The sequence below is a fragment of the Strigops habroptila genome, chromosome Z (assembly GCF_004027225.2).
Source record: "Strigops habroptila isolate Jane chromosome Z, bStrHab1.2.pri, whole genome shotgun sequence".
Taxonomy (NCBI): Eukaryota; Metazoa; Chordata; class Aves; order Psittaciformes; family Psittacidae; genus Strigops; species Strigops habroptila.
This window is the reverse complement of record NC_044302.2, coordinates 54,891,273-54,919,163: the sequence shown is the minus strand read 5'-3', so window position 1 is coordinate 54,919,163 and position 27,891 is coordinate 54,891,273. Positions and strand designations below refer to the sequence as shown.

The 27,891-nt window shown below is 41.3% G+C and overlaps 1 protein-coding gene across 1 annotated transcript in view; it reads right to left on the bottom strand.

Annotated features, from left to right (window-relative positions):
* The window catches only part of ROR2 (receptor tyrosine kinase like orphan receptor 2), a 153,043-nt gene extending 125,560 nt beyond the window's left edge, over window positions 1-27,483 (bottom strand). The window contains exon 1 of the mRNA XM_030470589.1: window positions 27,234-27,483. Coding sequence (XP_030326449.1) covers window positions 27,234-27,303 — 70 coding nt within the window. The 5' untranslated portion in view covers window positions 27,304-27,483. The remainder of the gene's footprint in view (window positions 1-27,233) is intronic.
* Between the last annotated feature and the right edge of the window lie 408 nt (window positions 27,484-27,891).

Sequence of the window (27,891 nt, the reverse complement as noted above, 5' to 3'; positions counted from 1 at the left end):
CTCACTTAATGATAAAACCTTGCTTCCATATTTTGCCAGCAAAATTTTCCCTTATTTTGTAGCCACCACAACTGAAATAAAAAGACTGAAATAAATTCACACTGTCCTTAAATGAGTATGCACCTGATAAATTAATTACAACACTAGTTTTTCTAGATGGAATGGTTCAATGACGGCCACAAAGATTTTGCACAGTTCAAATGTCAGCAAAATATATTATTGGTCTATGTTTGAAAATGGAAATAGCTAGCAAGCTCACAAACTGTCAGTAGCCCATTACACAAATACACACACGTTTGTCACAATAAACATGCCAATTTTTCTATATTCTGACCCTCAGTCCATTAATACTTCCATTTCAGAACACTGAAAGCTGAATATGCCTTTCAAAAAAGCTTCCATGGGCCAGTTGTTATCATGTGCTTTAGCATTACCTACTAACACAGCAAATCCTCATGTGGCTGTTGCCACACACATGCTCTGGGCAAGAGATTTCACACATAGCTGGGCACAGATACTATGGACAGATGTTCAGATGCTGCAGTACACAACTGCATCACAGTACACAACTGCAGGGGCAACCCACAAGGTGCTCAGTCATAGGTATGAAGGTTTTGCAAGCAAGGTGATGCTCGTCGTCTGAAGGTTTATGTAGACCTTCAGAAAATCCCAGAGGAGCACCACGACACATTCATGCATTAAGTCTACTTGACAAATGGCCACCTACATTCTCTTTTTCCATTTCTTAGCGATCCTCGGGGGGGAGGGGGGAGAAGGCTTCATTTAGACCTAATCTTATAGAAATGCTAATCCATTTCATTCCCTCATGACCATAACAGCACATGTGCTGCCTCATTAACCTCATCAAGAAAATTCTAACCAAGAAATGATAGAGGAATCTCATGCTTTTAAAGCATCTAGCTCGGTATATGTACTACTCAAACCAAAGCAATTTTTGTGGCAACAGTGAAAGGAAAGCCTGATAAGATTCTGGCAGCTGAGCTCCCAGATGGCAAGCAGTGCCAAATGTTTTCCTCTGAGGCTTTCTTTAGCAGATAAGATACTGAGCTGCCACATCTACACCTGAACAGTCCCATGCTCCCAAAACTTCAACAACAAATCTAATAACTGATAACTAATTATTAGAAAAACGTAAAAATCAGTCTTCACATTACAGGTGATCTCTCAACAGAGCAAGCAATACAGCTACTTCAATCCAAGTAAAATTCAGCCTGAAAAATCAATCAGATGGTGTCACAGTAACCTGAGAACCCCAGGAAATGCCAGAGTTGTCTGGCCACCAGCTTCTCAGTAACATTTCCCCCAAATTAGAAACTGGATACACTAGGTCACTAGCTGGCAAAACTCCCAGCCTCAAATGATGGCCTGTCAGACAAGAGAGAAGGGCACTCTTCCATCCCCAGCACTACAAACAGGAGGGCCTGACAGTCTCTGCAGAGCAGGATCAGCTCTTCACCACAGAAAAATGACAGGGACATACTTCTATTTTGTGTAGAATACTGCACTCCCCAGCAAACCAATTTCTTCAGAATTCAAGAAATAAGCCTTCTATTCAAAAATGCTCAACTTTAAGGTGGTGGGTAACTTGATCTATTGCTATGTAATGCACTTCACTGGAAATAAATTGCAAACTGGGAGTTCATTAGGAGTGGAGCAACCTGATTATCAAGGTGATAAAAACCTCACAATAAGTTTGTTGCTAAATATATTCTAAGCGTTGATCCTTTCATAACAACTGAGATGGAAGGTGGTAGAAGATGGAGCATTAATCATAGAATGATAGAACAGTGTGCGATGGAAGGAATCTTCAAAAGTTATCTAGTCCAATCCCCGTGCAATAAGCAGGGCCATCTTCAACTAGATCAGGTTGTCCAGAACCACATCCAGCCTGGCCCTGAAGATTGATAAAGTTTTTTATAACAGACTTTCATGGAACAAGGAAAACAGCTGTTTCTAAGTCAGTTTACGATGTCAAGAATTCCTTTGCTCACTTACTCCCTTTCCTTCTCAACCTTGAAGACAGCCCACTGCTACAAGAGCTGCGTCCACACATATCCCAATAAACACAGTGCCACAGTCAAACATAAACATCCTGTAAGTCGTATTTTAACCAGTCCAGCATTTTAGCCAGATCCTAATATGCTTACATGGCTCCCAATGACAATGCAAATGCCTCAGCTTCTCTAAGGAAGCTGATTCAGACGAGGGAGATGTAATCCCTTCTCTGCATTGTGGGGAATGAATGCCCTGCAGAACACCTTGCAGCTGTGAGCACCCTGAGTCTTCAGAGCACAGAACTTGATAAACAACTTCATTTCTTCCCTGCCTGAGAGCCTAACTGTCTTTCCAAAAGGAAACAAAGTATGTAGGACCAGTGTATAACCAGTCTCACCCTGACATGGAACCAAAACACCCAGGGATGCATATCAGGAGACCAGAGTGAGCAGGCACATCCTGAAATGCAGCTGTCTACAATGTACAGTAGGTCATCATTGAAGACATTCATGCAAAAGAAAAAGTCATCGAAGTAACTGCTGAAAATTCAGATAACATTAAAAAAGGCATCAAAGTAATTGCCACTGCTGAAAATTCAGATGTTAACTAGGCTACGGTACATTTTTACTTACAGAAACTAGGATGTCAAAGTTAACTTTAGGTGAAGCTATAAAGCCTTTTGGAACAGAGATTCTCCCGAAATGCCATTTTACAGAGGCACACTGTGCTGGTATACTTCAAGTCAAACATTTATTAGGCACTTGAGAGAAACAAAACACTAATGTAACTAGTGGAAAATAACCTCTTAGATTCTCTACAAAGGTCACATATACGGAATAAAAAGTAAATCAACCCATTGTTCTGGAAAGCAGAAGTATAAAAATCACCAGGAGACCAAGATCTTAACACACTTTTCAAAATAAAACAAAATAAAACAAAAAAATTCCCACTGCAATTCTTAAAGGACTGGTTTCTGAAATCTGTCAGGATGAATCAAACTGAAAACCTCTTTTTGGAAAGATTTAGTAGGGATTTTTTCCCAACCAAGCTGAAATTATCACCCTTGGTACAGCAAAAATAGTAGGAAATACTGTGTAATACAAACAGCATTTTAAAAATTCCATTAGCTATGTATATTTTTGGGGTTTTTTTTTTGCTTTTGGATAAAAGCATAGTAGCTACTAGACTGGACACAAAACAGAGTTCATAAAATTACAGAACAGATTTACGTGAAAGCATGCACGGTTAATTCTTTTTAATATTACTAACATGCTACAAACTCGTGACTTACACAAAAAGTAAAACAGAATACATATCCAAATAGCAAAAAAAATTACATTTTTACTTAGTTCCAATGAAATTTACAAGAACAGCACATGCTCAGGTGTAGTTTTTGGAATCTACAGATCTGTGGTTTGGGATAAACTAACTTCACAGAAGCAGAACTGGAAGCCAAGCCTTTATCTTGCACAAGCTGATAGAGGAGACAGGAGCAGTAGTCTGCCAAATTTAAAAGCTGGCTTTTGATGAGGGAAACCAGGCTGCTGGAGGAGGGGGAGGGAGGAAAAGTAGACAGGACTACATTAAAATGTCACCAGACTAACCAATTCTGCTAGGCAAAATGGAGACATTGTGTACAGTCAGTGTAGACACTGACTTTCTGCCTTAAGATCACCTATCTGTGATCACAAAAATAGCAGTAGGGCAGGAAAATCTACCTTCCTATATAAATCTGGAATATTACAGCACCAAGATTTGCTCGAGACTTGCTCTCAGGGAAAAAAATACTAATCCACACTTGAGAATGTAGCTCATGAATATCAGCATATCTGACAAGGGTGTGGCGGGCATCTTATTGCAAACAGCCAGCTCCTCCTCCAAGAGGAGAGGAGCAAGGCTTGCAAGTACAAGAAATAAGGGCTTGTGTCACTGTGTTCAAACATGGATCTGAAGATGAGGTAAGGGGGTGCCAATAAGGCACCCGGTAGGACAACAGGTTGGTGAAAAGCCTTGATGCAGCAGAAGCTCGTGCCTCGTAGGCCACCTGGACGAACCACAGCTCACTTCCTCCACCAGCAGAATGAGCCATCCATACACCCATATACGTACAGACCAAGCTGGCATGGTCAGCCGCGGGGCTGCATGCACCACACCACACGGCAGCCAGGCATTACCATCAACTTTTCCAGGAAAGGTGCCATTTGGACTGAAAGGTGTCAAGGAATTGCTTTAAGGACAGCAAGCCAAACCCAGCCAAAACTGGGATGGACACCTTCAGCTCTCACATCTCTTCACCTGACAGCTTGCTGGTGTTGGTGCAGGGCCACCTACTACCACAGTAGTAGCGACCCCAGCAGCTACTCCTGGACAACACCCACAGCATGGGGCAGAACAAAACCATCTCACAACCCACCTCTTCAACCTTTCCATAATGCAGACATCAGTCCAGCAAAAACCAGGCATAAATCAGAAATAATCTGAATGCCAGCCAAAGCAATTTATTTAAAACATGAAGACTACAGGACACACATTCAGGTTATGCAGGCAAACAATCCTCTAAAATTTAGAACAAGGCTGTCAAGAATTGGCACGTTCAGACAACATTAACATACTTTTCACCCAGTATTTTCCAAACATCATGACAGATAGAGCTAATTTACTAATTTTACTTGCATTACTAAATCAAGTATAAATAAGGCCAGTTAATAAACCACAAGCTTCACTGCAGCACTTAACTTGCAACTCATCAAAGGCTGAATAATTCTGGATTTCTAAGACATTTCTTGCCACTCTCCACTCTCACAAATAATTGAATATGTTTCAGAGGCAAGAAGAGAAACACAGAGAGCCATCCAGGAGATCTCAGAGCCATGAAATAATTTTATTTTTGAAATGTGCTTCAATAATATTTCAGCGTGAAGAAACAGACATCTTTACTGTGCTACATTCCTGACATTCCAACCTGTCCACAGGTTCCTGTTCATGTACTTTTTCCTCTGTATACAGAAAGCCTTCTTTCTCAAAAGATACATTGCACAAGGAAATCTCTGAGCAAGCTACATTTTCAGATGACATGCTTGAAAGTTTAAGTTATTGAAAAAATACTATCCTTTCAGAAATAAAAAAAAAAAAGAGCAGGAGAAAGACATAGACCAGATGGTGTGGGAGGCAAATCAAAACAGCACAAGGGTTATTAAACTGAATCCATTTGGAACTATTAACTGGCCAAGAATAAGCAAGACAGGTTTCCAAGTGAGACTGAAAATTCAGTGCTAAAATCCTGGGATGAAACTGGCTGCAAAATCACTATCAAGAAAGTGACACTGTAAATATACTGGGGGGGAGGGGGGGGAGAGGGGTAAATATTGTTAAAATTCTATGCTTGCTACAGTTAAAGCAGTGTATTAGAACGAAGCCATCCTTCTGATGGGAGAATATAAATTCTGCCTTCTATGTACAGTAAACTGTTCTTTCCCCAAAATATTCTTCTTGTACGTGTTGCATCACAGAATGATAGAAAGGTTTGGACTGGAAGGGATCATAAAGATCACGGGCAGGGACACCTCCCACTAGACCAGGTTGCTCAAAGCACCGTCGAACCTGGCTTTGAACATTTCGAGGGATGGGGCATCCACAGCTTCTCTGGGCAACCTGTGCCAGTGCTTCACCACCCTCACAGTAAAGAATTGCTTCTTAATATCTAATCTAAATTTACCCTCTTTCAGCCTAAAGCTATCACCCTTTGTCCTATCCATACCTGCCATTGTAAAAAGTCCCTCTCCATCTTTCTTGTAGGCCCCCTTTAGATACTGGAAGGCTGCTAAAAGGTCTCCCTGAAGAGAGGAGGTCTCTCTTCTCCAGGCTGAACTCTCAGCCCAACTCTCCTGAAGTCCAACTCGCTCAGCCTGTCTCCATAGGAGAGTTGCTCCAGCCCTCGGAGCACCTTCCCGGACATCCTCCTGACTCGCCCAAGCAGGTGCACATCCCTCCTGTGCCGGGGACCCCAGAGCTGCATGCAGTACTGCAGGTGGGGTCTCATGAGAGTGGAGTAGAGGGGTAGAATCACCTCCCTTGACCTGCTGGCCATGATTCTTTTGATGCAGCCCAGGATATGGTTGGCTTTCTGGGCTGCAAGCACACACTGCCGGGTCACATTGAGCTTCTCGTCAACCAACACCACCAAGTCCTCCTCAGGGCTGTTCTCAATCCAGTCTCACCCCAGCCTGGACTTATGCTTGCCAAACCAGCTTCAGGACCTTGCACTTGGCCTTGCTGAACTGCACGAGGCTGGCATTGACCCACCTCCCAAACGTGTTCAAGGTTGCTCTGGATGGCATCCCTTCCCTCCAGTGTATCAACCAAACCACACAGCTTGATGTCATCAGCAAACTTGCTGAGGGTACACTCAATACCACTGTCCGTGTCGCTGACAAAGATGATAAACAGCACCGGTCCCAATACCAATGCCTGAGGAACACCAGTTGTCACTGATCTCTACTAAGACATCACGTCATTGACCGTAACTCATTTGAGTGCAACCATAAACAAATTCTTTATCTACTGAGTGGTCCATCCATCAAACACATTTGGTTTAGAGACAAGGATGTCGTGCAGGAGAATGTCAAACGCTTTGCACTAGTCCAGGTAGATTGTCAGTTGCTTTTCCCTTATCCATCAATGCCATAACCCAATCGTAGAAGGCCACGAAATTTGTCCAGCACTGTTTGCCTAAGTGAAGACATTGGCTGCCACATGTCATCTCATTTTCCCTGTGCCTTAGCATAGTTTCCAGGAGGATCCGCTCCATGATCTTGCCAAGCACCAAGACTGACTGGCCTGTAGCTCCCTGGGTCTTCCTTTTTTCCTTTTTTAAAATGGGAGTTATGTTTCTCCTTTTCCAGTCAGTGGGAACTTCACCAGACTGCCACAACTTCTCAAGTATAATGGATAATGGCTTAACAACTTCATCCACCCGTTTCCCCAGGAACGTGGGGCTACTCTTATCAGTCTACAGAGGGCCTCGTCCACTCAGTGTCACAATGAGGGAAAAGGCCATAAAAAATGCTTAAAAATTTCAAAAGCATATACTCCCTCCAGTGAAAGATGCAGATACTTTGTAATTATGAAGTCACGTAAATTTAACACGCAACTCTAAACATCCAAGTTAGAAAATTTTGGCCAAACTGCATAGCGGAGAGGTGTCAATGTTTCAAATGCACAAAATGCAGCACGAATTACTACAGCTCATATTTACTGGAATGCAAAAAATTTGTTTCTCTTTTTTGTTCTTACACTCTGAACTACATGACTTTAAACAGTGTCTGCCGATAACAGAGAAAAGAGGGAAAATAAACTCTTATGAAAGGTTGAGAAGTAGGTTATACATCTGAAACCATTATGAAATTTGTTAATGTTTCAAAGAAACAGACGGGCTAAGAGGACATTTGCCTAAATTATATTAGCCAAATATAGTGGAAGCTCAGATTCTGCAAGTCTAGGGCAATTAGGAAGAAAAGTGGTTTAAACAGAAGAAGAGTTCTTGAGTCTAGATAACACTTTAACAACTCTTTCTGAAATGCAGTTACAGTATGCAGTGTAAATTTCTTAAAAATCACAATAGGATACATTGCCTGTTAAAGGGAAAGGGCTTAGGTCAGGTATTATTAGTAATTACAGCCACATAACCTCATCTTCAAAGCATTGAAAATGAGGATGCTCAACTTCCCACTGACTCAGAGTATCATTCGTATTGTGCATAGAGAGAAATTAAACTGCTGATGGCAACCTCAGGCTGTCAAGTCAGTCCACCTGAAATCAAGCATTTCAGGCAGAAATTTGACTCACACATTCTTGAATTCAAAATTATGATTCTGGAAAGGTCAGAAGAAAGGAAAGATGAAATATACTGTAAAACAGAACTGCTGAAAGAAAAGTTTTAGTGAAATCTTTTTCTTTGGGTGTTTAACTTAAAAGTTAGAGTAGTCATAAGGAAGATGTCCAAGGCTGAGCAGAAAGCTATACTATCCCAGGGCCCTAAAACCAGAAAGTAGGCTAGAAACAACATATATTTTCAGTATTTCAGTAATTTTCTTCTAAAAATCCAAGAAGCTGCAGTTAAAGGCAAGGTTAAGGGACTCTCTTAGAATTCAGGCTTTCTTTAAGCCTCCAGAAATCAGAAATTATTTCTGCTGTCAGTCATAACTGTGGATGGGTACTTGGTAAGAACTCTGAAATAAAGCTCAAAAGAATATTTAATATTTAATATTGTTAGCCATGCTCTGAGCTGGTGGATGCTAATGAGGAACTGAGGTCCCTTCCAACCTCAATTATTCTAGATAGAGTATATTTCCACTTTATTTGTCTGTTCAGTGCCTAGCCTACCTAATGCTCTATTGTTTTAACTATTTGTCATTTCTTTCGCTATTAGATTTGGCCATCAGTTCATTTTGCAACTGAACAGCTGCCTTTTCAGGTTGACCACAACTGAAAATCCACCCCGTCAAGAATAACTTCACCTGTGGCTGTTGTCCAGGCTCTGCATTTAAATGCTCCAGTGCTCTCAAAAAGAATTCCCTCAGTAAAAATGCAGAGATAAACCTAAACATAAGCAAACTGTGGTAAATTAAAGCAGACTTAAGACAGAAATTTCCTGTGATACTTGCTCCAGTAGGATAAAAAGCAAACCCAAGATCTAGCTTTAAATTTTGCCTCATACTGATGAATGAACCTGACAGCAAGAAGTATAGGACAATACACTACTAAAGTAAGCCGGAAAAATAGTCATTTAGGCAAATGAAAACTATCAAACTTCAGAGGAGCCTGCACTTCATTCTATGCATGAGATAATCTACACATTCATTAACATATCTACCAGGACAGCATGAATTAGAGCCACAAAGCCGAATTTTAGATTATCATTAATTTTAACCAGTTTGCTTTTAGTGTCAAAAAAAAAAACCAAAAAAAACAAAAAAAAAAACCTCTATCCTGTTAGCAATCTAAAATACCCCACCCTTCTGATTTACACTTACAAAAAACCGAAGCAAATAATGAATGGTTATAAACCATAATCAAGTAATCCAAACAAAAGCTGCCAGGCATTTCTTAACCAAATGTTAATAGAAAGGAAAAAAACCCCACACATTGGATTCTGAAATCCAATAATAAGCAATTGCAAAGACATACGGAAGTCCAAGATTAAATCAGTTCCTGTATCTTGATCAGTGGCCAGAGGAATGTTGTTATTTACAACATCTATATTGCTTCAAGCGAAGACCAGTTTGCTTGAACACAGACTTTTTAATCTAAAACATCTTCAGGAACTAGAAATATCATCTGTCAAGTCTGGGACCCTAAATTTAATATTTTTTTGAATGTTTATTAACATCCTCAGTATGACTTCATTGACTGTGACAGAATCATGCCAACCTACAACAGCTGAAGACAGGCATTACAGTTTTTGTAGTTATTACCCTGTAGCCAGCATCAACCTCTACATTCTGCAATCATATAAACAGAATAAAGGATTAGAGTAAAAAAAAGAATAGCAGACAAGATGCCCTGGTAGTGTATGGCACTCTTCCTGTAGCCAGCAATATACAAAGTCCCACTTGGAGAAAATGAACTGTCTTGCCACTTCCTTTAAAGGTGTACATGTTTCTTGGTATGCACTTTAATTTACATTCCTGTAAATTAAACCAAAATTACACACACTTACCGTGGGCAAGCTCTTTCTTCAAGGCAAGCCAGTATCTTCATAGTCACCCTCCATATCTATGAAAGCTACTTCTCTAAACTCCTGGTGCAGATGCTGCTTCCTTTTCACATCAGCAGAATGAGTGCCCAGATGAAATTTTATCATTCTGGTCCCAACAAGATTCTCTACCACTCAGTCTCTTCTTTCAGGTCAAATCCCTGCTCCTGTGCCTATAAAAATTACAACTTGTTCCCAAGCCTGAAAGTCTGCCCTTCACAGAAGGACTTTAAAAGCTTGCTATGTACTGTGTGAGTGATGGCATATGGAATAAATAATGACCAATGGGAATCAAGAAGGTCAACTACTTTAACTTCATCTTTGTGAGGATGGAAGCTGGAATTCCGATTACACTAAAAAAAAAAAAAAAAAAAAAAAAAGCATTGCTAAATTTGTTTTTTCCTTTTCTCCACACTATTTCAAGCAACTGTCTCAGGAACTTTCTAATCACTAGATATATCAATCTGAAAATACTAATTTTCTCCAAACAAATACTACAATTGTAAGTTACAGTAGTTCCATGATTCTTCAACGACATATGTACATTTTCTTATTTTCTAATAAATCCATTTTAACATGAGAAAATCTTAGACTCAGACATTTTAGAACAATTGTTATGCTTCCTTCCAGTTATGACATGCATATTTTTCTCTTATGCCTTCTATTTTAACTTGCAAACAAGCTTTTATACGTCTCTGCAATTCTGGTTGGTATTAACTTGTTCATGACACTGCTCTAGAAATACTGTAAGTTTTTAGCATTTCACTGTGTTGCCAGTCCTCTTTTTTAACCAGTAATCATTAAGAATGAACCACAGCAGTAGGCCAAAGCTATTTAAATGCAGTACGGCACATATACGCCAGGACTTCTAAATCATAAATGTAGTAAGAAGAGCTTAAATTTCGTATTTCCTTGGATAAAAATGTAAGCAAGCTGGTTACTTTACTTCTACTTGAATACAAATCAATGGAATTTCTGATATAGAGGTTTTGGTTTGGCATTTTGATCTTTTTCGTTTTCTTCTTAGATTAAATATCGTATTATGTATATGCACAATCATACCTAGTGCCACATCTTCATAGACACAACATACACATAATTGGCATTTATAAAGTTCTTTCACTTTACAACAGGAGTTTCAGAAGGTGTTACTGACTCCACAAAATAAGATATCACTAACACCTACAACTGTGTTAGTGAATTGCCAACTCTGTGCTCTGTTTTAGATGTTTAATACTAATGGTTGCAGAAGTAACACAGAAATTCATATTTGGAAAGCTAAATGCTTTTCATTTTCAATCTTATATAGTACAATCATGTGGGTCTGGCTTTTTTTTTAATACATCTTCTGAACAGGTAAAAAAAGTTATTGTATGCTCACTGAGAAAGTTTGGTTTCTCACAGAGTTAAAAATTCATTATTGCCTTCATCAAAGAGGTATAAATGCTAACTTAATTAACAAACTTTCCCTGTGTGTCTTATACAAGACGTAGAGACTGCCTCCAGAACAACACTGCTTCTCATGCAATTCCGAATGCCGTTATATGAAAGACAGATGTCTGTCCCCACCTATTCCAGTCTTACACAGCATTGCGGTATTCCTTGCTAGACTCCTATACAGACAGAGACTGCTAATTTGTCATACAATCTGTATGCATGCATGAACTTTGCAGTCGTGTGGAGAAACAGGCAAGCTTGGCTTTAGACAGTTACAGTTCATTCACATTGTTTGTCAGATCAATAAAACCATACAGTGAATTAGAAACCAACTTAGTGCAAAAACACTCATTAGAGTCAGGAAAACAAATTTTCCTGAAGATTTCTTTTCAGTCAGAGCTATAATCACACAGGTGAAAATATAAAATAAAAAAGAAGACCAAAGCAACTATTTTACACTACACAAAGGTCTGCCTTCTTCAACAGAGACAGAAGCAGGGACTCTACAGAAATGAATGCTCAGGTTACTGAAGTTCAATAAATTGAAGCCTTTGAGAATCCAACAAAATCTTTTCTGTGGAGCTGAGCTGGCACTCTAGAGCTAATTAAGCATAGCAAATGAATAAGCAACATAGTTCACAAATTACTTATCATTTAAGTGCTAGTCTATTACTTATTGCAAAATTCAATACATCACAAGCTATGCCTGATAAATTCTGCTGATACATAACTGGTGAGTGAAAGAGCTCACATACAGGTTTTTTTAATATGTGTGAGAGACACAGAGATAAAACACTACTGTTTGATAGATCCAACTGAAATCCCAAACAATGTTGTTTTAAAACTCTTGATGGCAAAGCAGTGGTTCATACAGAACTCCTTTAAAAATAACTGTATTTGCATTGCCTGACTGAGAAACACCTAAAACATGAAGTCTTCTACTGCTTGGATCTTAACTACTACGGCTGTAATAAGGTCGAACACCAACGAAAACTGTGCAAAAATGAGGGTAACGTCTGCTGATAACACTGTTGTTACGACAAACACCACACTCCCAAGCGAATATCACAAATGCCAGCTTCAAATACTTACAAGAATTTAGCACAGTATTTGATAAATCAGTCAAATAAGTCTTGAGTACTAAAAAAATGAGCTCAGGAATCGGTTCTTAATCTTCAGCTGTATTTTACCATCTGCACATAGAATAAAAGTACAACTTTAACTTGGTTTGTAAATCTCCAAAATTTTCCTCCCTTGGATAGCCACTTGCCATATTAATCTATCTAAACTGCTTTTCCTATAGAAGAGGTCAAATTACGTAAGTTTTGAGCAGTTCCAGATACTCTACTTATTTAGAGGGTTACTAAAAGATTGAAATTGTTGCCTTTAACTTGAACATATAATTTGAAGCTGAACTACTTTATTTGATAGTCAAACAGCATTTTGCCCCACTCTAGAGAATAAATACACCACAGAGCAGAGAATTCTTACCACTTCATAAATATCTTCTTAACAGCTAACCTAAGACCTAGATAAGACACTTCATCACAGAACATTAAACCAACTAACTGTTTTGTTAAAGTAGCAGAACAAACTTTAGTTTGTTCAGAATGGAGGGGTACCCTGGTAGTGGAGAGAATGACAACTAATAGTATAAATGAAAGTACTGCGGTTTTTAACTTTGGGACTAAAGAAGGATCCTTTCCAAATTATGGTTTTAAATTAAAGACATTTGGAGGTCTCAAGTCTTGGTCCCTTTTGGACATTCATCCAAATCCCTAAACCACCAAATATTTTCTAAAAACTTGGCAGTCTCTGCACAGAAAAGCCCAGGCCCAGGACTGACCTGACTCAGAACTACCAAAGAGGGTGGTTTTATCATTGGGGGGGAAGGGGGCAGGAAGAAACAAAGGAAAAAACAGAGGAAAAAAACCCAAACCAGTAAATGCCACAAAGGAACTGTATATATCAGACATGCACTGAAATAAAGTAGATCATAATTGTCACTATTTCATAACTATGGTTTTGACCTCAAGGAAAAAAAGCATGTGTATTTTCCTAAATAAGCAGGGTCCCCTATTGTTTCTACATTATTATGACTCTCAGAGTGACAGGACCTGTGATGGTAAAATTGGCAATGACTTTCTTCATGTCTCTATCTACTTTGAGTATTTCAAATTGGACAAGGTATTTGAAATATCCAGTCACCACAGCAGACACAACTTCACCTCCCTTTTTTTTCTCAAATAAAACTTGCTATACAATGCATGGTGAAAGACATAGCCACTGCTTAAGCTGTATGTCCTGAAGAAGAAAAAAGTAACCACAGTATAAGGCAGGACTTTCCGATGTGGTGTTATGTTCAGTAGTGGTACCACCAGCCATGTTGGCAGGGCAGCAGTAGAAACTTCTAATTCTCTGCCAGTGCCACTAATGAGCACATTAACCTCTCCCATAGTTGCTATTTGCACAATCCTGATCCCTTTTCCACATCTCACAGACATTTATTCTCTTCATAAACTGGATCACAGTCCACCTCCTCTGCTCAGACAAGCCCATCCACCCCACCTCGCCAGAGCTGTGCTCCCCATCTCTCACTTTCCTGCCTTTACTCTTCCATCCCATGCAACAGATGCTGATACCAGCATTTTCTCAGGCAACATAATGCAGCCTTATAAAAGAACATGCTAATGGCTCAGTTAGTCACAGAAAACCATCTGTTTGGAGGTGGTTTTCCTACCTGCTGTTCAGGCACTTTTTTCTTTTTCCTTAGACAGCTAGAAACAGACACTGTGGATTTCTTTAAGTTCTTCCTACCTTTGGTAGGCAACTACAGCGTAATTGTGAATTCCTGACCAAGTGTCAGAATGAAATATGCTGTAGGCAAAAAAACAAAATCATATAAAGTAAAGTAAATAATAAAGTAAAAGTAAAATAAAGGGAGAGGACAGGGTGATGGGAGTTACAGGAACTGCAAACAACCCTGCAGAGAAAATGACAAGTGCACATATTTATTCTTATGTTATTTCTATAATTCTAAGCCCAGAACTTATTTCAGGTGCTTATTAATACTTAAAATTGAAATTATATCATATGCTCCCAAATGTACCGTAGTTTTACTTAATTGCCTTGGTCTTGCAACATGCAACTGGAAGTGTTCAAAAACAGTGCAGATGAAGCCCTTAGTGACACAGTTTAGTGGTGAACTTGGCAGTCCTGGGGTAATGGTCGGACTTGATGATCTTAAAGGTCTTTCCCAACCTACTTGATTCTGTGATTCTAACTACTCCACAGTATGAGATTTTAAAGATCAAAAGAAGAAAGAAATATATTAACCAGTATGACATTAAAGGATACCATTTTAATCCATTAAATTGATGCAGGCATGATACTAAGAGAAACTGTCATTTACAAAAAGTTTACTATGGACTTTGTCTGAACTCAGGGGGCGGAAAAAAAAACCAACCACAAACCTGACTCTTTGAAAACAATCAGAACTGAAGTATGCCATTCAAATTGATGAATCTCATTCTCTAGTACAGTATGACAACATACGTTATGAGAGTTACAGAAAGATACAGAAAGGCAAGTTATTTAAGAAGAAATCACAGAAGCAGAGCTTTAGACATGTCACAAGAGTTTCTCCTGAGGGAAGTTAAGCTCCCAAGGACTGTAATATGACAGCTCCTATTCCTGCATTGAAGGACAGCATGAAGCTGAGGCACTAGCGGAAAATGAAGGTGATAATTAGTTTGAGGGGGAACTGTCCCACACGACAGTCTTATAGATGAAATATGAAAAAATTACATAGACGCAAATGACAACTCATTGGAAAACCATAATGAGAGTCAGCTCCCAGTGGCTAACTGATACAATGGAGTTTCACAAGTTTCAACCCTATGGACGTCTCTCTTCCTGAACTCCACAAGAAGTTAGGTGTTGCAAGTATTTTGATCTTGGCAAATGAAATAAAATGTCAGCCAAAAAATGGTATGGAGTGGCTGGAAATAAAGACGTACAATTAAGTGAACACAGGCAGAAGGTTTTGTGCTTAAACCATTGCACTGGCACTGAATGGGAACTTGGCAACAACTCTGCATTAAATATCCAGAGTAGATCAGAACCTGAGCTATGCCATCCTCCCACAAAACAGTCAGACATCACTCTGGGAAATACAAACAACGTCATCTGGTAAATACAGGAAATAATCCTCTTCCTTTACCCACTGTTGGTGCAGCCTAGGCTGGAATATACCAGTTTTGGTCAGTAGGCTTCAAGAAAGATGTTTTGGAGCAAGTAGAAGAGACTTTTTGAACACAACCATGAGATTCAGAAAACATGATGTAAAAGGAAAGGATAAGAAAACAGGAGTGGGAAGGGAGTGTCAAAGGAGAGAAGTCTACAAGGAAAGAAGATAGTTTTTGAAGAGAGTTCATTTCAAAGCTTGAGGAACTGTTTCAGAAGACACCAAAAAAATAAAAAACAACTTCAAGGGGTAGAGGAATAAACTCTAAGAGGAACTAGTGCACTTAAGTTACAATCAAGAGTACGTATTCACTAAGACTGCATGCTTGCCCACGGAAGTCCTCAAACCTCTGTTCCTGTCATGTCTTGAGAATAGATCATGTCAACTAAAGATGATTCTGCCTTGAAGAACAGAAAATACGACCTTTCAAGGTCCTTTCTGATCCTTTTTTCCCCAATCATACTGTAGTTACAGAAGATCTTCAGCTTCCTAGAAAATATAGCAGATGTAAAGACACTTGAAGAATTTCTACAGAACCTAACACCACAGTACCAAGGTTTGATTTTTCACCCTTTATTTCTAGAAACAATAAATCATGTGCCAATGGCCAGAACAAAGGTGACATTTCAAGTATTGCACTGATCACTAAAGACTTGTCTGCAGGAAGAAGTTACTACATGTAGTTAACTCTGTGGTTTCACACCAAACTAATACTTTCTAATAACTACCTACCTCTGCGTACACAGTAAGTGTTCAGTAAATGTGAGGTAACATTTTCCGCTTTTTGTAATTTTGAAAATGTGATGTAAATCGACACTTCTGCTCTTTGCAGTCCTTTCCAGTGTAAACATATCTTCCCCAAGTCCAAGAATCAAAGCTGCTCCTCACTTTAAATTTGTCCCATGGATTACAAACCAAGATAACTTCTGAAATCTACCTTTCCTAACTCCACATGCTCTTGTCCTTGACTGGCATGATCCTCAACAAAGCATTTTCTACACTCCATATGTTTATAAATAACACATCGACAAAAATACGTGTATTTTTCTCAAGAGCACCATTATCCTGGGAAAAAAAAGCTCTCTAGACATAAAATTTGAAAGAAGAGTGGGGTTTTTATCCTTGTTGCTTTGAAAACTACAGTATCATGAACTTCGTAACAGATTCTCTGTTACCTCTCTTAGGGAATAGATTTCTGAATCCTATTTCTACATAGACACAGAGAAAACTAGATGAATGTGTGATCCACCTTAGAAAAACAGGTTGAATTACTATCCACAATTTCAGATATTAATATCCAAATTCACTGAGTTTGCAAAACCAAGTATACAGGACAGACTCACTGTCTTAAGATATTTATTAACTACTGCTTCTGGTCTGGCTGGAAATACTTTTAAAAAAGATCAATTTGTTGTTAAATTGCCTCCAGGCAGAGCTAGGAAGCACAATTATTTTTAAAATTAAAAAACCAGCAGATATATCTTCCTCATCTAGGTTTGGTTTAGATCCTGTTCAAGCTTATAATTTTATCTACATAATACCACTTTCCCCTTTGTAAGGGATTCTGGTCTGTCATGAAAGGAGTCATCAGTAACCACCACTGAAACTGCAATTTTTTAAATAATTTTTCATGTTTAAGATCACTCTTCAGCTATTGAGTTCCTAGGATACCACAAATGATTTTTATTTCCCATTCCTTAGTCAAGGTATTTCTTATATGAACATAATTCTCTGGTTTCTCTGTCACAGAATCCTCCCCTTTTTTTCTTTTCAACTTTATGAAAAATATGTTTCATGTCTGTTCTAAAGAAGCACGATTTGTATTTCTCAACAGAGAGTTTCAAGATCTAAAAGAGTAATTACGGCTAAATGCTACAAGATCCTCCCTATGTTCAACTTAGAATATTCAAATAGCAGACTGAAAGCTTTGATAGATCTTTAGAACCTTCACAAAACTCTCCTTTTGTCCGTTTCATTGTTTACTGTACCAAAAAATGTATCTTGTTTCATTAACACATTTAATTCCAAAAGATCATGCACTCTTGCCTAGTATAATGCAATACAAAACTCAGCTGAATCCTGAAATTAACCTTAAGCAACATCTGCTGGAGATTCAACTGCTCAAACACAATGGTAAATGACAAAGAGCATTTGTGGTGAGAATAACTACCTGACAACTAATTAAACACTTGTTTGCAGACCAGACTTTCGAGGCAGGTGAGATTTTTCTTTGAACAGCACAGGTTCGGCTCAGCTCTGCAGAATACAAATCTTATCAGCTATAACGATATTGTAAAAGTGTCTCTAGCCCACACACTTTTGTTAATATTTCTGCATATCACATTTTCTATCTCCAACAGTATAGTCCCACAGCAATTCAAGGTACTCTGTGCTAGGGCTGCCATATGCTCTCCCTCCCAGCCCTCCAGCCTGGCCTCTTCCCCACTCCAGCATTGGTGTTTCTGCGGACAGGAGGTAAGCCAATTCAGGCAGCCTAGCCAGCACTGGGTTGGGCTTTTCAGGGTTAGTTTTTGTCCAGTCAGCTCTCCAATACACAGTTTGAGTAGTTTTGCATTACTTGACAATTACATCTCAGGGCAGGCGCACCTCAAGGGAACTTTTTATAAAGAAAAATGCTTCTCCAGTGCATCAGCGGAATTGGCAAAATGTGAAAACCAACACACATTTAGAATCAGAATTGTTGCTGCCCAAAATAAAAGTATATATGAAATTATATTGGGATTATCTATCTAAAATCTATGACATAGCCTTCATTTGCTTTTTTGTGCCTTTGGTTTTTTAAGAAGAGATAAAGTTTACTATATACAGAAACATCGTTGCCACATTATTAGCTCTAGCACTGTTTTTTTTCTGTAACACAATTCTGCCCTGTCATTTTTCTAAACTAGAAACAACCACAGTAAAACTATGTTAATTTATCACCCAGAATATGCACTCTCTCATTTTAAGCACAAAATATTGGCATTCTCTTTATGTTGTGTAACTTCTTGCTAAAATTTTACTATGATCAAGTATGCAGAAAATGTTATGAGGCTCCATGGTTGGAGCCTCTTAAGCTTTCAAGCAGTTTTTTTAATTATTGGTTCATAAAAGAAATTCACAGAACCTTTCTTAAAGTAACTCAGCTGCCGCTGTTAAGAGTCCTGGGCTATCAAGTATTACTCCCCCCCCCCCCCCCCCCCCCCCTTTTTCTCATTTTCTGATCTTGCTCTATTCAGCAAAGCTTTTGATACACTCGTAAAAGTAATTTCTCCAGACAAATCTGATGAACGTTTCTAGAACTGTCCTCGGCTTTTTTCTTCCAGAGATGTCTTACTCTTGTAGTATCAGACCTTTGTTCTACATCCAAAAGAACAAACCAGTGAGGTACTACAACACCTTTGTCTGACCTAAGGTGGCACTGCTGTGACTCAGACCTCCTGTGTCTCAGTGTGCAGCCCTTTCTGCCAACACTAGCGATCCCATAGACAACTAGTTTTATCGTAGCGCTCTCACAGTGACTTACTGTATCAGTAACATATTATTATTTCTTTATATGGCTGTATCTTACTGGAATTGCAGGCATGGGCCAACGACATATTAAACTGTAATAAACAGCTTGCAGTAGGAGACAAAACTGAGTATAGAGAGAAACAAACAATAGTGACCAGAATGATACCACACAATGAGCCTAACCTTTAAATGAGGCATTTCTACAGATATCACAACAAGGAAGGATAACTATTAGTTTTGCAGGTATTTATGGGAAGCTCCTGTGAAGCATGAGGGAAGAAACTAAGAAAGTGTGTGACACACACTGACACTAAACCTCAGCTTGGTAACAGCCCTGCAGAACTTATAGCCTCCTCTGACCTATTGGCAGAGCTGCTCACGTGAGAAATCTCTGATCCACCAAACTCAGAATCAACTGGGTTACCTCAGACCAAGTGAACTGCGGGGTTTTTCTGATGTTGACTGAAACAGGTTGCCAAATGTTCGTCCACTGCTCTGACAGGAAAGATGGAAGGTGATAACATCCCACAGGAAGGAAATGCTGAAAAGCGGGGCAGAGGGAACAAAGTAACTTCTTTTAACAGTGCTTTTGGATATAGAATCATAGAATGGTTACAGTTAGAAAGGACCTTAAGATCCTCTAGTTCCAACCCCCCTGACATGGGCTCTTTCCAACCTGGCCTTGAACATTGCCAGGGATGGAGCATTCACCACTTCTTTGGGCAACCTGTTCCAGCACCTCACCACCCTCACAGTAAAGAACTTCTTCCTTATATCTAATCTAAACTTCCCCTGTTTAAGTTTGAAGCCATTATGCCTTGTCCTATCACTACAGTCCCTGATGAAGAATCCCTCCCCAGCATCGTTATAGACCCCCTTCAGACACTGGAAGGCTGCTCTGAGGTCTCCACGCAGCCTTCTCTTCTCCAGGCTGAAGAGCCCCAACTTTCTCAGCCTGTCTTCATACGGGAGGTGCTCCAGCCCCCTTATCATCCTCGTGGCCCTCCTCTGGATTCCCAGAAGGGTACCCATCCACCCCTTAAACAATGTATATTTGAACCAAGACACTTCAAGCCACACCTCATTTTGATTAATATCATCAAAAGTTAAAAAACCCCTAGCAATGTGACTGAATAGTTCAGGAAGAAATTAGAACAGACTCCAGCAAAAAATACAATGGGGACTTTTACATGAGGCAGAATATCAAGAAAATGACTACTCAAGTTAGATATGAAACTGAGGAGCTCTACCTTCCCAAAAACTGGTTTTCAGGAAGAAGAGAGTTTTACATGTCAAACATATAAGCTGAAAATACCACTAGGATGACAGAAAGAGGCCTGGCCATATGGAAAAGAAAAACTGCAATAGTTACAGCACATTAAGGCCTTTAGAAGTGAAAGATTAATGTCTTACCAATAGAAAAGTACATAAAAAGTAATTTTAAGATCTTCCCGTGAAACACAGCTCAAATACCTGAGCTGTGCTCTGAGTTAACCTGTTCCCAAGATTTTCCTGTGCCAGTTTTCTCTGCCCCTGAACTTTCCTCTTCAAAAAAAAAAATCTTTTGCGCCTCACGAAATCTACGTATTCTGTTGTAACAGGGAGGAAAGAAAGCTCCTTCACTTCTGCAGGAGTCTGCTAGTCTCATTAGTTTGCACTGGGTAGAGCTTTGTGATTCCTCTTTTAGACTTACATTATGATTAACTTACTTTTGTTTATAGTTCATATGATATCGAAAAGAGTGTTTCTGACTAGTAGAAATCAAATTTATTATTTACAACCATAGTTTTTTATACTTTTTTTACTGAAGAAATGGGGATAATAATCTTCCTTCTTTTCCTGTATGTTATCTGTCCCCTACATACCCTGAGTATGTGACCACGTTATTACTTTGACAAGATATTAGTCCACTGATAGTCTGATTTATGATTCAACTAGACAGTTGTGTATGTTGTTTTGAAAAGTAAGACAATTTTACGAGAACCCTAACAGAATTTATCCTCTCTTTATACAACCAGTCAAGTCATTCTACTTATGTACACAATACCACTGAAAAAAAAATAATGTTAAGGAATTAAACTACCAAAAGCAAGGAAAATAATTTCTAGAAGCCACTTCATCTTAAAATAATACTTACCAGATGAGCAGCTAAATGAACAGCCTAAAGCAGTGTTAATGAGGACAAGAGGCAATAACCTGGAGTTACAGAATTAAATGTTTATGTTGCTTATATAAAACAAGGTGTCCAAACAGTGAAATTAGAAGACAGATCTTAGTTCCGTAGAGGTTTCACAGATATGACAATATACACATGGGTATTTTTCATTCAAGAAAGCACACTGAACGTGTGTTTTTACAAGTTCACATCTGAAGCTGAAGTAGGAATCTGAAAGGTTTTCAGATGCATGTCTTCCATGTGAAACCGATGGGAGAGCTCAGTGACAAAATGCCTACAGGGACCCAATCCAATTTCCTGACTGGACTACTCACACTTTAAAACTAGACATTGGCCAAACTGGGGTCTGGAACAGTTTCAAATTGATTCACTTTGCTGTTCCTTCAAGTAGTATCCTCACAAAATATCTTCCTGTTGCTCCGGCAAAACTGATACAGTGGAAGAAGAAAATGTCTTTCCTTTCTTTGTTGTGCTAACTCTCTGTTCACCTCTGCCCACGTAGTCTTTCACTTCTGCAGAATCCTTTTTCCCTATGATTACTTTCCAGCAGAGTCAGCTTATTGATTTAACCAAATAAACAAAGAGTTTCAGTTGCCCATGAAACTGTACCCTCACAACCACACAACCTTGAGGGAATGTCAGTCAGCTCTGCTCTGGACTCAGCAGTCCTACGTAAGACAACTCTCATTCTTCAAATACCTTCTGCTCAATCAGTAACATTGTGGTATCTTTCCTCTTCCATCAGCTACTGTATACCACACTTTTTGACCATCACAGATAGGCATGCATGGGGACAGTTTACATTGCAAAACCAGAAAGCATCAATATGAACAAAAACCAATTCAATCAGCAGACAGCAGTAATGCCCCTTTGTTTCATGAAGAAAGAAACAGAGGGAACACTACTATATGATACATGTGCACAACAGCTCATGCAGATACACACGAGCTGATAATAGACCAGCGCAGAAGCATGCAACTGTCTATAGGACATCCAAATTTCATCTTCAGCATGATTTGCAAACTGCTCAAGACCAGTGCTACCACCCTGTTAGCTAGCTAAGCCTAAGGAAGGTGTAATACATCTACTTATGCCCATGCTACAGTAAATGTACCACCAATGAAATACATTTCTACTGTGATTTCTTGTTTTCACTGAAATTACTATACAGATTTATTGGTTTTCTTCGATGAAAACTTTCATCCACTGCCAGTTAAAAGAGAAAGTCATACTCCATAGCCAAGGGATCATCTTGACTTCTTGAAAAGCATCTTTTACTGCCACTAGAAAAGTCACGTAGAGCCATTTTTAGTTTCAAAAAAAGATCACTGGCCAGCATCACTTGGAAAATAAAGTGGAAATCCTTTCCCAAACTACCTGAAGAGGACAAACAGATGTGAAGAGGAAAAGATCGGTTGTGAGTCAAGTCTGTGGAGAACATCAGAAAAACCATCCAGCGAGATGTTTGCAAATTAATAGTAGTGCACAGCAAAGGCTTGGAAAAAGTAAATGCAAAAAGCTGGTAAGGGACATCTCCCTGCAAACTACTTACATGTTTAGACAAAACCAAGAGGAAAGACAATAATTTAAGTTAAACTGTTGTTTGTCCCAAATGGTTACTAGCAATGCTGCAGCAGTCTGCAGTATGAGTAACAATTAAAAGCAGGATTAACAAACACTGCATCCTCTTTCAGGGCAGCAAAATCCTGCCGTTACTTTTCTTTGAAGCCTTAACTACTTTGTAGTCACTGGATTAGAAGACTTGAGGACTTGCATACTTTCCAGACATGCTGAGCCTAATGACAACTTCCTTTACAAAGCAACAGCCTCACAATGAATAAACAAACTTAAATAGCAAACCATTCTTTGCACAGAGAACATAGTGACAGATGCTGTAAATTAGATGGAATACTGTAAGTAGCATTTCTTCCCTCTGAGCAATGGCGAAACGCAACACAGAACATCTATAGAAAGATTTATGTATGAAAGCCAAAGGAAGTTGGCTTAATATTTTGTCCTTGCCTGCAATGTTCAAAATAACATGAAGAGGCTCTTTAAAACAAATTCTCTCAATCAAAAGTATAATTAAAAACCTCAGACACTGACTGCTTCTAGATGACACTTTTATTGAATATAAAATGTGAATTTAACACTTGGAGGAAAAACCATGAAGAGGATTCTTCAAGTAGTCTTCTATATAGAAGACTGTCATAGTTATCAAACAAAACTCCATATTTATTAACATTTTTTCCTTTTACTTTTCATTCCCATTGACTAGTGGGCCAAGACTGTCAGTTTTCTAATTAGTGGTCACATATATTTCCATGCCAATGACAGTTCTGGAAGCTATTCACACCTTACACAAAGTGTGGTAAGTTTAGAAAAAAGATCATCCTTCCTGCAAACAACTGAAAGCTCACTAAACAGGATTAATTTGCCTTGTCTGTCAACTGGTCCTTTTCTCCCTGCATATTGTATTTCTATGCTGTTTACAACAGAAAAGAGATTAAGGAGAAAACTGCAATTCCATCACAAATGCTTAACATAATCAAGACACTCAAGGGGAAAAAAATAGTGGCAACCCTTGACCCAGGATAAACTTCACCACTAAACTACTTAACGATTTAATTAGTGCTAGAAAAGGTCTGATTAAGGTTTGACCTAAAAATAGTTAACGTAGTCAATGTTATTTATTAAAAGCTATGAGAAGACTTCCTGAATTCAAAGCTGTGTCGACTTTTACCAGGTGGTCTATGTACAATTTCCAGAGCTGAACCGCATTTATTAAAGTCAGAAAGGAGCTATAGCTAAATCTCATTCAGCTTTAAAGATTCAAGCGTTTTACAGCTTTCTGTAGTTCGGCATTTAAAGGCATTCAAAAGTAATACGTGCTTCCATTCATTCTTCCACTAACGTTGTACTCTAAAAAATTCGGGTTTGGGTTGGCTTTTTTTGTTTGGTTGGTTGGTTTTTGGTCGTTTGTTGGGTTTTTTTTAATTCATAAAACTAGGTAAAGGTTTATGAACGTCAGGGCTTGCACAATCATAGCACAGCGTTATGTTTTCATTCCCAGACACTCTGTTGACAGCATTTATTTCACGCAATGTTCTGCATACTTCACAAGTCACATGAGGATTAACTTTAGGTTGATTAAACGTGCTTTCCTATTTAATGGTAAGGGGACAAAACTCTGTAAGTACGTCACCATAAGTACGTGCATCGTCAGTTTCAACAACCGACCATCCTGTTTTCTGTTGCCTCGCCTTTGGTAAATAATTTGTAACGTGAACACTGAAAAGGCCGAAATAACATTTTCAAAAATAAGCGTTTAAATGTAATGTAGCCTAACAAAGACTCTGTTTACCATTAAGCAAATCTAATTTAACAGAAGAATACCGCTCAACAATAGAAGTACAGAAGTATTTATTGCTGTGATTATGGGCCCTCAACCACTGTGGTGCACATTCAGAGAAGAAAATGGAGTCTCCAACTTCATGCCTATCGAAGTATAGCGAATCCACGCTTTCTACAGGTGGCTGAGACGATTATTACAAGCCCATTTACAGGGTAGCATTAAAAAAAAAAAAAAAATCATCAATCTCCAAATCCGCTTTTAATGGTGGTTTGTGATTTTACACTGCCGAGGAGGAGGCTGAACGCCCTCGCCGCAGTTGGAATCTCCCCTGATGACATACGCAGGCAGGGAGAGCCGCAGCATTGCCCACAAAGGCAGGCGGACATGGGAACAGCCCCGCTCACAGTTGGAGCCGTCGGGCGCCGTTTTGGCTGGTGGCTGATGCCCGGGAGGCCACACCCCGCCGGGTAGCCGCGGGGAGGTTCGGGGAGTGGGGGGTAGAAAAAGGCTGGCAGTGGCAGATGCACAAACGTCGCTGTTCACGGGCTGCAGGGGGCCAAGGGAAGGAAGAGAAGCGCCGGGACACCCTACGCGCCTCCCTCCCCCTGCGCCTGAAAAACAGATCCAACTGCCGCGGAAAGACAGAAGAAAGCGCGGAAGAAAGCGCGGACTGGGACAGAAAGCCCGGCACCTCCTTTTACACCCCGCAGAGGAGGGGCTGTCACCCCCCTGCGGCCCCGGGAGGAGGCGCTGCCTTCTACCACAGCCCCCCCTGCACCCCTCCCCGCCCGGCTGGGAGACCCCCGGGACCGCGCAGGAGGGCAGGGCGGCGGGGCAGGCTCTTCAAAGAGAGCAATAAAGGCACTAGGAAAAACAAACGCGACGGGAACTGACCCCGAACCCGCGAGCTGTAACACGCTCCCCTCCTGCTCTCCCCCCGGAAAACCCCCAGACCTCTCTCTACCTTTCTGCTGACCCTCTCCCTTCACGGTAATGCAACAAATGGCAAGACCTAGGACCCCGGAGCTGAATAACAGGAAATATAAGCATCTGTCACCTCCCGGGGAGAAGTAAATGGATTAGCGAAAGCAACAAAGGGAAGAAAAGCTCTTTCAAACGTGCAATTGATTAACAGATCCCCTCTAATCTGCAGCATCACTGTTTTTCCTTAAAGACATCATCGGTCTCCTCCAGCACTTCGGTGCAATTAACTTAAAACAAGGAACGGCGGGGGGCGGGGGGAGGCGCTGCGCGCCCGGCGACCCCCGGTCCGCACGGCCGTGTGGGGACACTGCGGGAAGGGTCACAAACCTGGCGCGTAAGCGATGCCGCCGGGCATCTCCTCCCCCGCTCCCTGGGCAAAGCGCCCCGGCAAGGAGTTTGCGAGCAAAGTTTATCTGCTGCAGAGGGGGAGAGGGCAATTTTCCCGAGAACGGTTTCATGGAAGATCAAATAGCTGAATCCGCCAGCGACTACCTCCCCGGTGCATCTCACATCCCAGGGAAAACGAAAACGTTAAACCTCTCCTTTTCTGCTCTGAAGGCACCACATATCTGAGGCGTACGGAGGGAAGGGGGAGGGGGGGAGAAGGAAAAAAAAAAAGTTTATGCGGGTTCTTTTACAGGAACTGTAACTCTTATACCATCGCGGCTTTCCAACCCCACGCGCTCCCCAAGGTCCCTATAAATCCCGGCGCTCGCCTCGGAGATGCCGCACAAACTGGCAACTGTTCAGCAGCGGCACCGCCACTGTCACGGCGCAAGGTCAGATGTTAATAAGGACAGCTAATTCAGCGCTAAAAACAATCGCGGAGCTCGCTGAACTGTGTCCGAGAGTTTCCTGAGCCCAAACGCTGACCTCCTCAGTCCCCGAGGGTCGGCCAGGTACGCAGAGGAAATGCGACTCTATAAAGCTCAAAAACACGGAGAAGGAGACCTTGCCGAGCCTCCATCAATTGCAGGCATCGCAGCTGCCCCCTCGGCCGCTCAACTTTAATACACACACCCCCCGGTTCCTCCTGGTTCCCGCTGAGATTCTGGCAAAACTCAACGGCCCAAATAATAACACATTATTATAACCACTCCGAGGGGAGGGCTGGAGGGCGGGCGGAGTGAAGGAGGAGGCTTCACTCCTTGCTATCCACCCTCGGCAACAACAAAACCTCCAACTTTTCCTTTGTTTTCTCCTTCTTCCCCCTCCCCCCGCAGTCGCTAACAACCAGCCTCGGTGCGTGGAACCGGCCGAGGCAGGGAGCGCCCGCCGCCCAAGCCGGACAGGGGCGCCGGGATGCGGTCGGCGGAAAAAGTTTTGGTGAGCCCGCCTCAGTGCAGCCCCCCCTGCCCTTGCCTCCTGCCAGCCCCCGCCCCCTCGTAATTTTTTTTTTTTTTTAATAAAAAGCAACATCAGGTTTCCATTTTGCCAAAAAAAAAGAAAAAAAAAAAAAAACCAAAAAACCCACAAACACAACCCCACAAACAAAACAACAACAAAAAAAAAAAAAAAAAAAGAAGGAAATACAGAAAGGAGGAGGGAAGAAGTAAAAGAACCAAGGAAAAAAGAAAGGAAGAAAAGAAAGAGTAACCAGCGCGTCAACTGGCAACATGGGATGCTGGCGTCTCCACCGATCCCAAACGGAGACGCGCAACTCCCCGAGAAGCAGGCGCAGCTGTCCCTGCTGCCCGCACACCCCTTCCCGAGGAGCAGCAGCATCCTCCCTCCGCCGGGTCCCGCTCCTTACCTGCCGCACGGAGGCGGAGTAGCGCGGCGACCGCCAGCAGGGCCAGGAGTTGTCCCGCCGCGGGGACCATGCTGCCCGGCCGGCCGCGGCGGCAGAGAGCGCCGAGGTCGCAGTGCTTGCGAGCCGAGCGGGGTCCGCTGCCGGTACCGCTGCCGTGGGGGCTCGGCGCTGCCACAAGGTTCTCCTCGGCACCGCCGCCCCGGCCCTGCGCTCCCGCTAACGGACTGTCCTCGACTGGAGGCGGAGGAAGCCACGCTCCTTTCCCCTCCTCCTTCTTCTCCTCCCTCCCCAGCATCCCAACGTCACCCGGGACAAACCCGACACAGGGGAGGGGAGCGGCGCCGAGGGGCGGACGGGACAAGGACAGTCTCTGCGCTGCGGCACCCTCTGCCGGGGCTGCCTCCTCTGCCGGGGCTGCCCCGCCTCTGCCTCCGGCCTCGGGGCAGGGCAGCCCGCACCCGAAGCTCCCTCCGCAGAGGGGCAATGGGATCTCGGCGATCCCCAAGAACCAGCAGGGGTTGGGCCCCTCCGAAGGGCAAGTCTTGCCCCCAGAAGCTTCAGGAGCCTTCAAGCTTCCTCAGAAAAATCTCCAATAAAACAACCCATAACCGGGCGGGGGGGCACATCGGCCAAACCCACGGCTGCTTCTCCCCTGTGC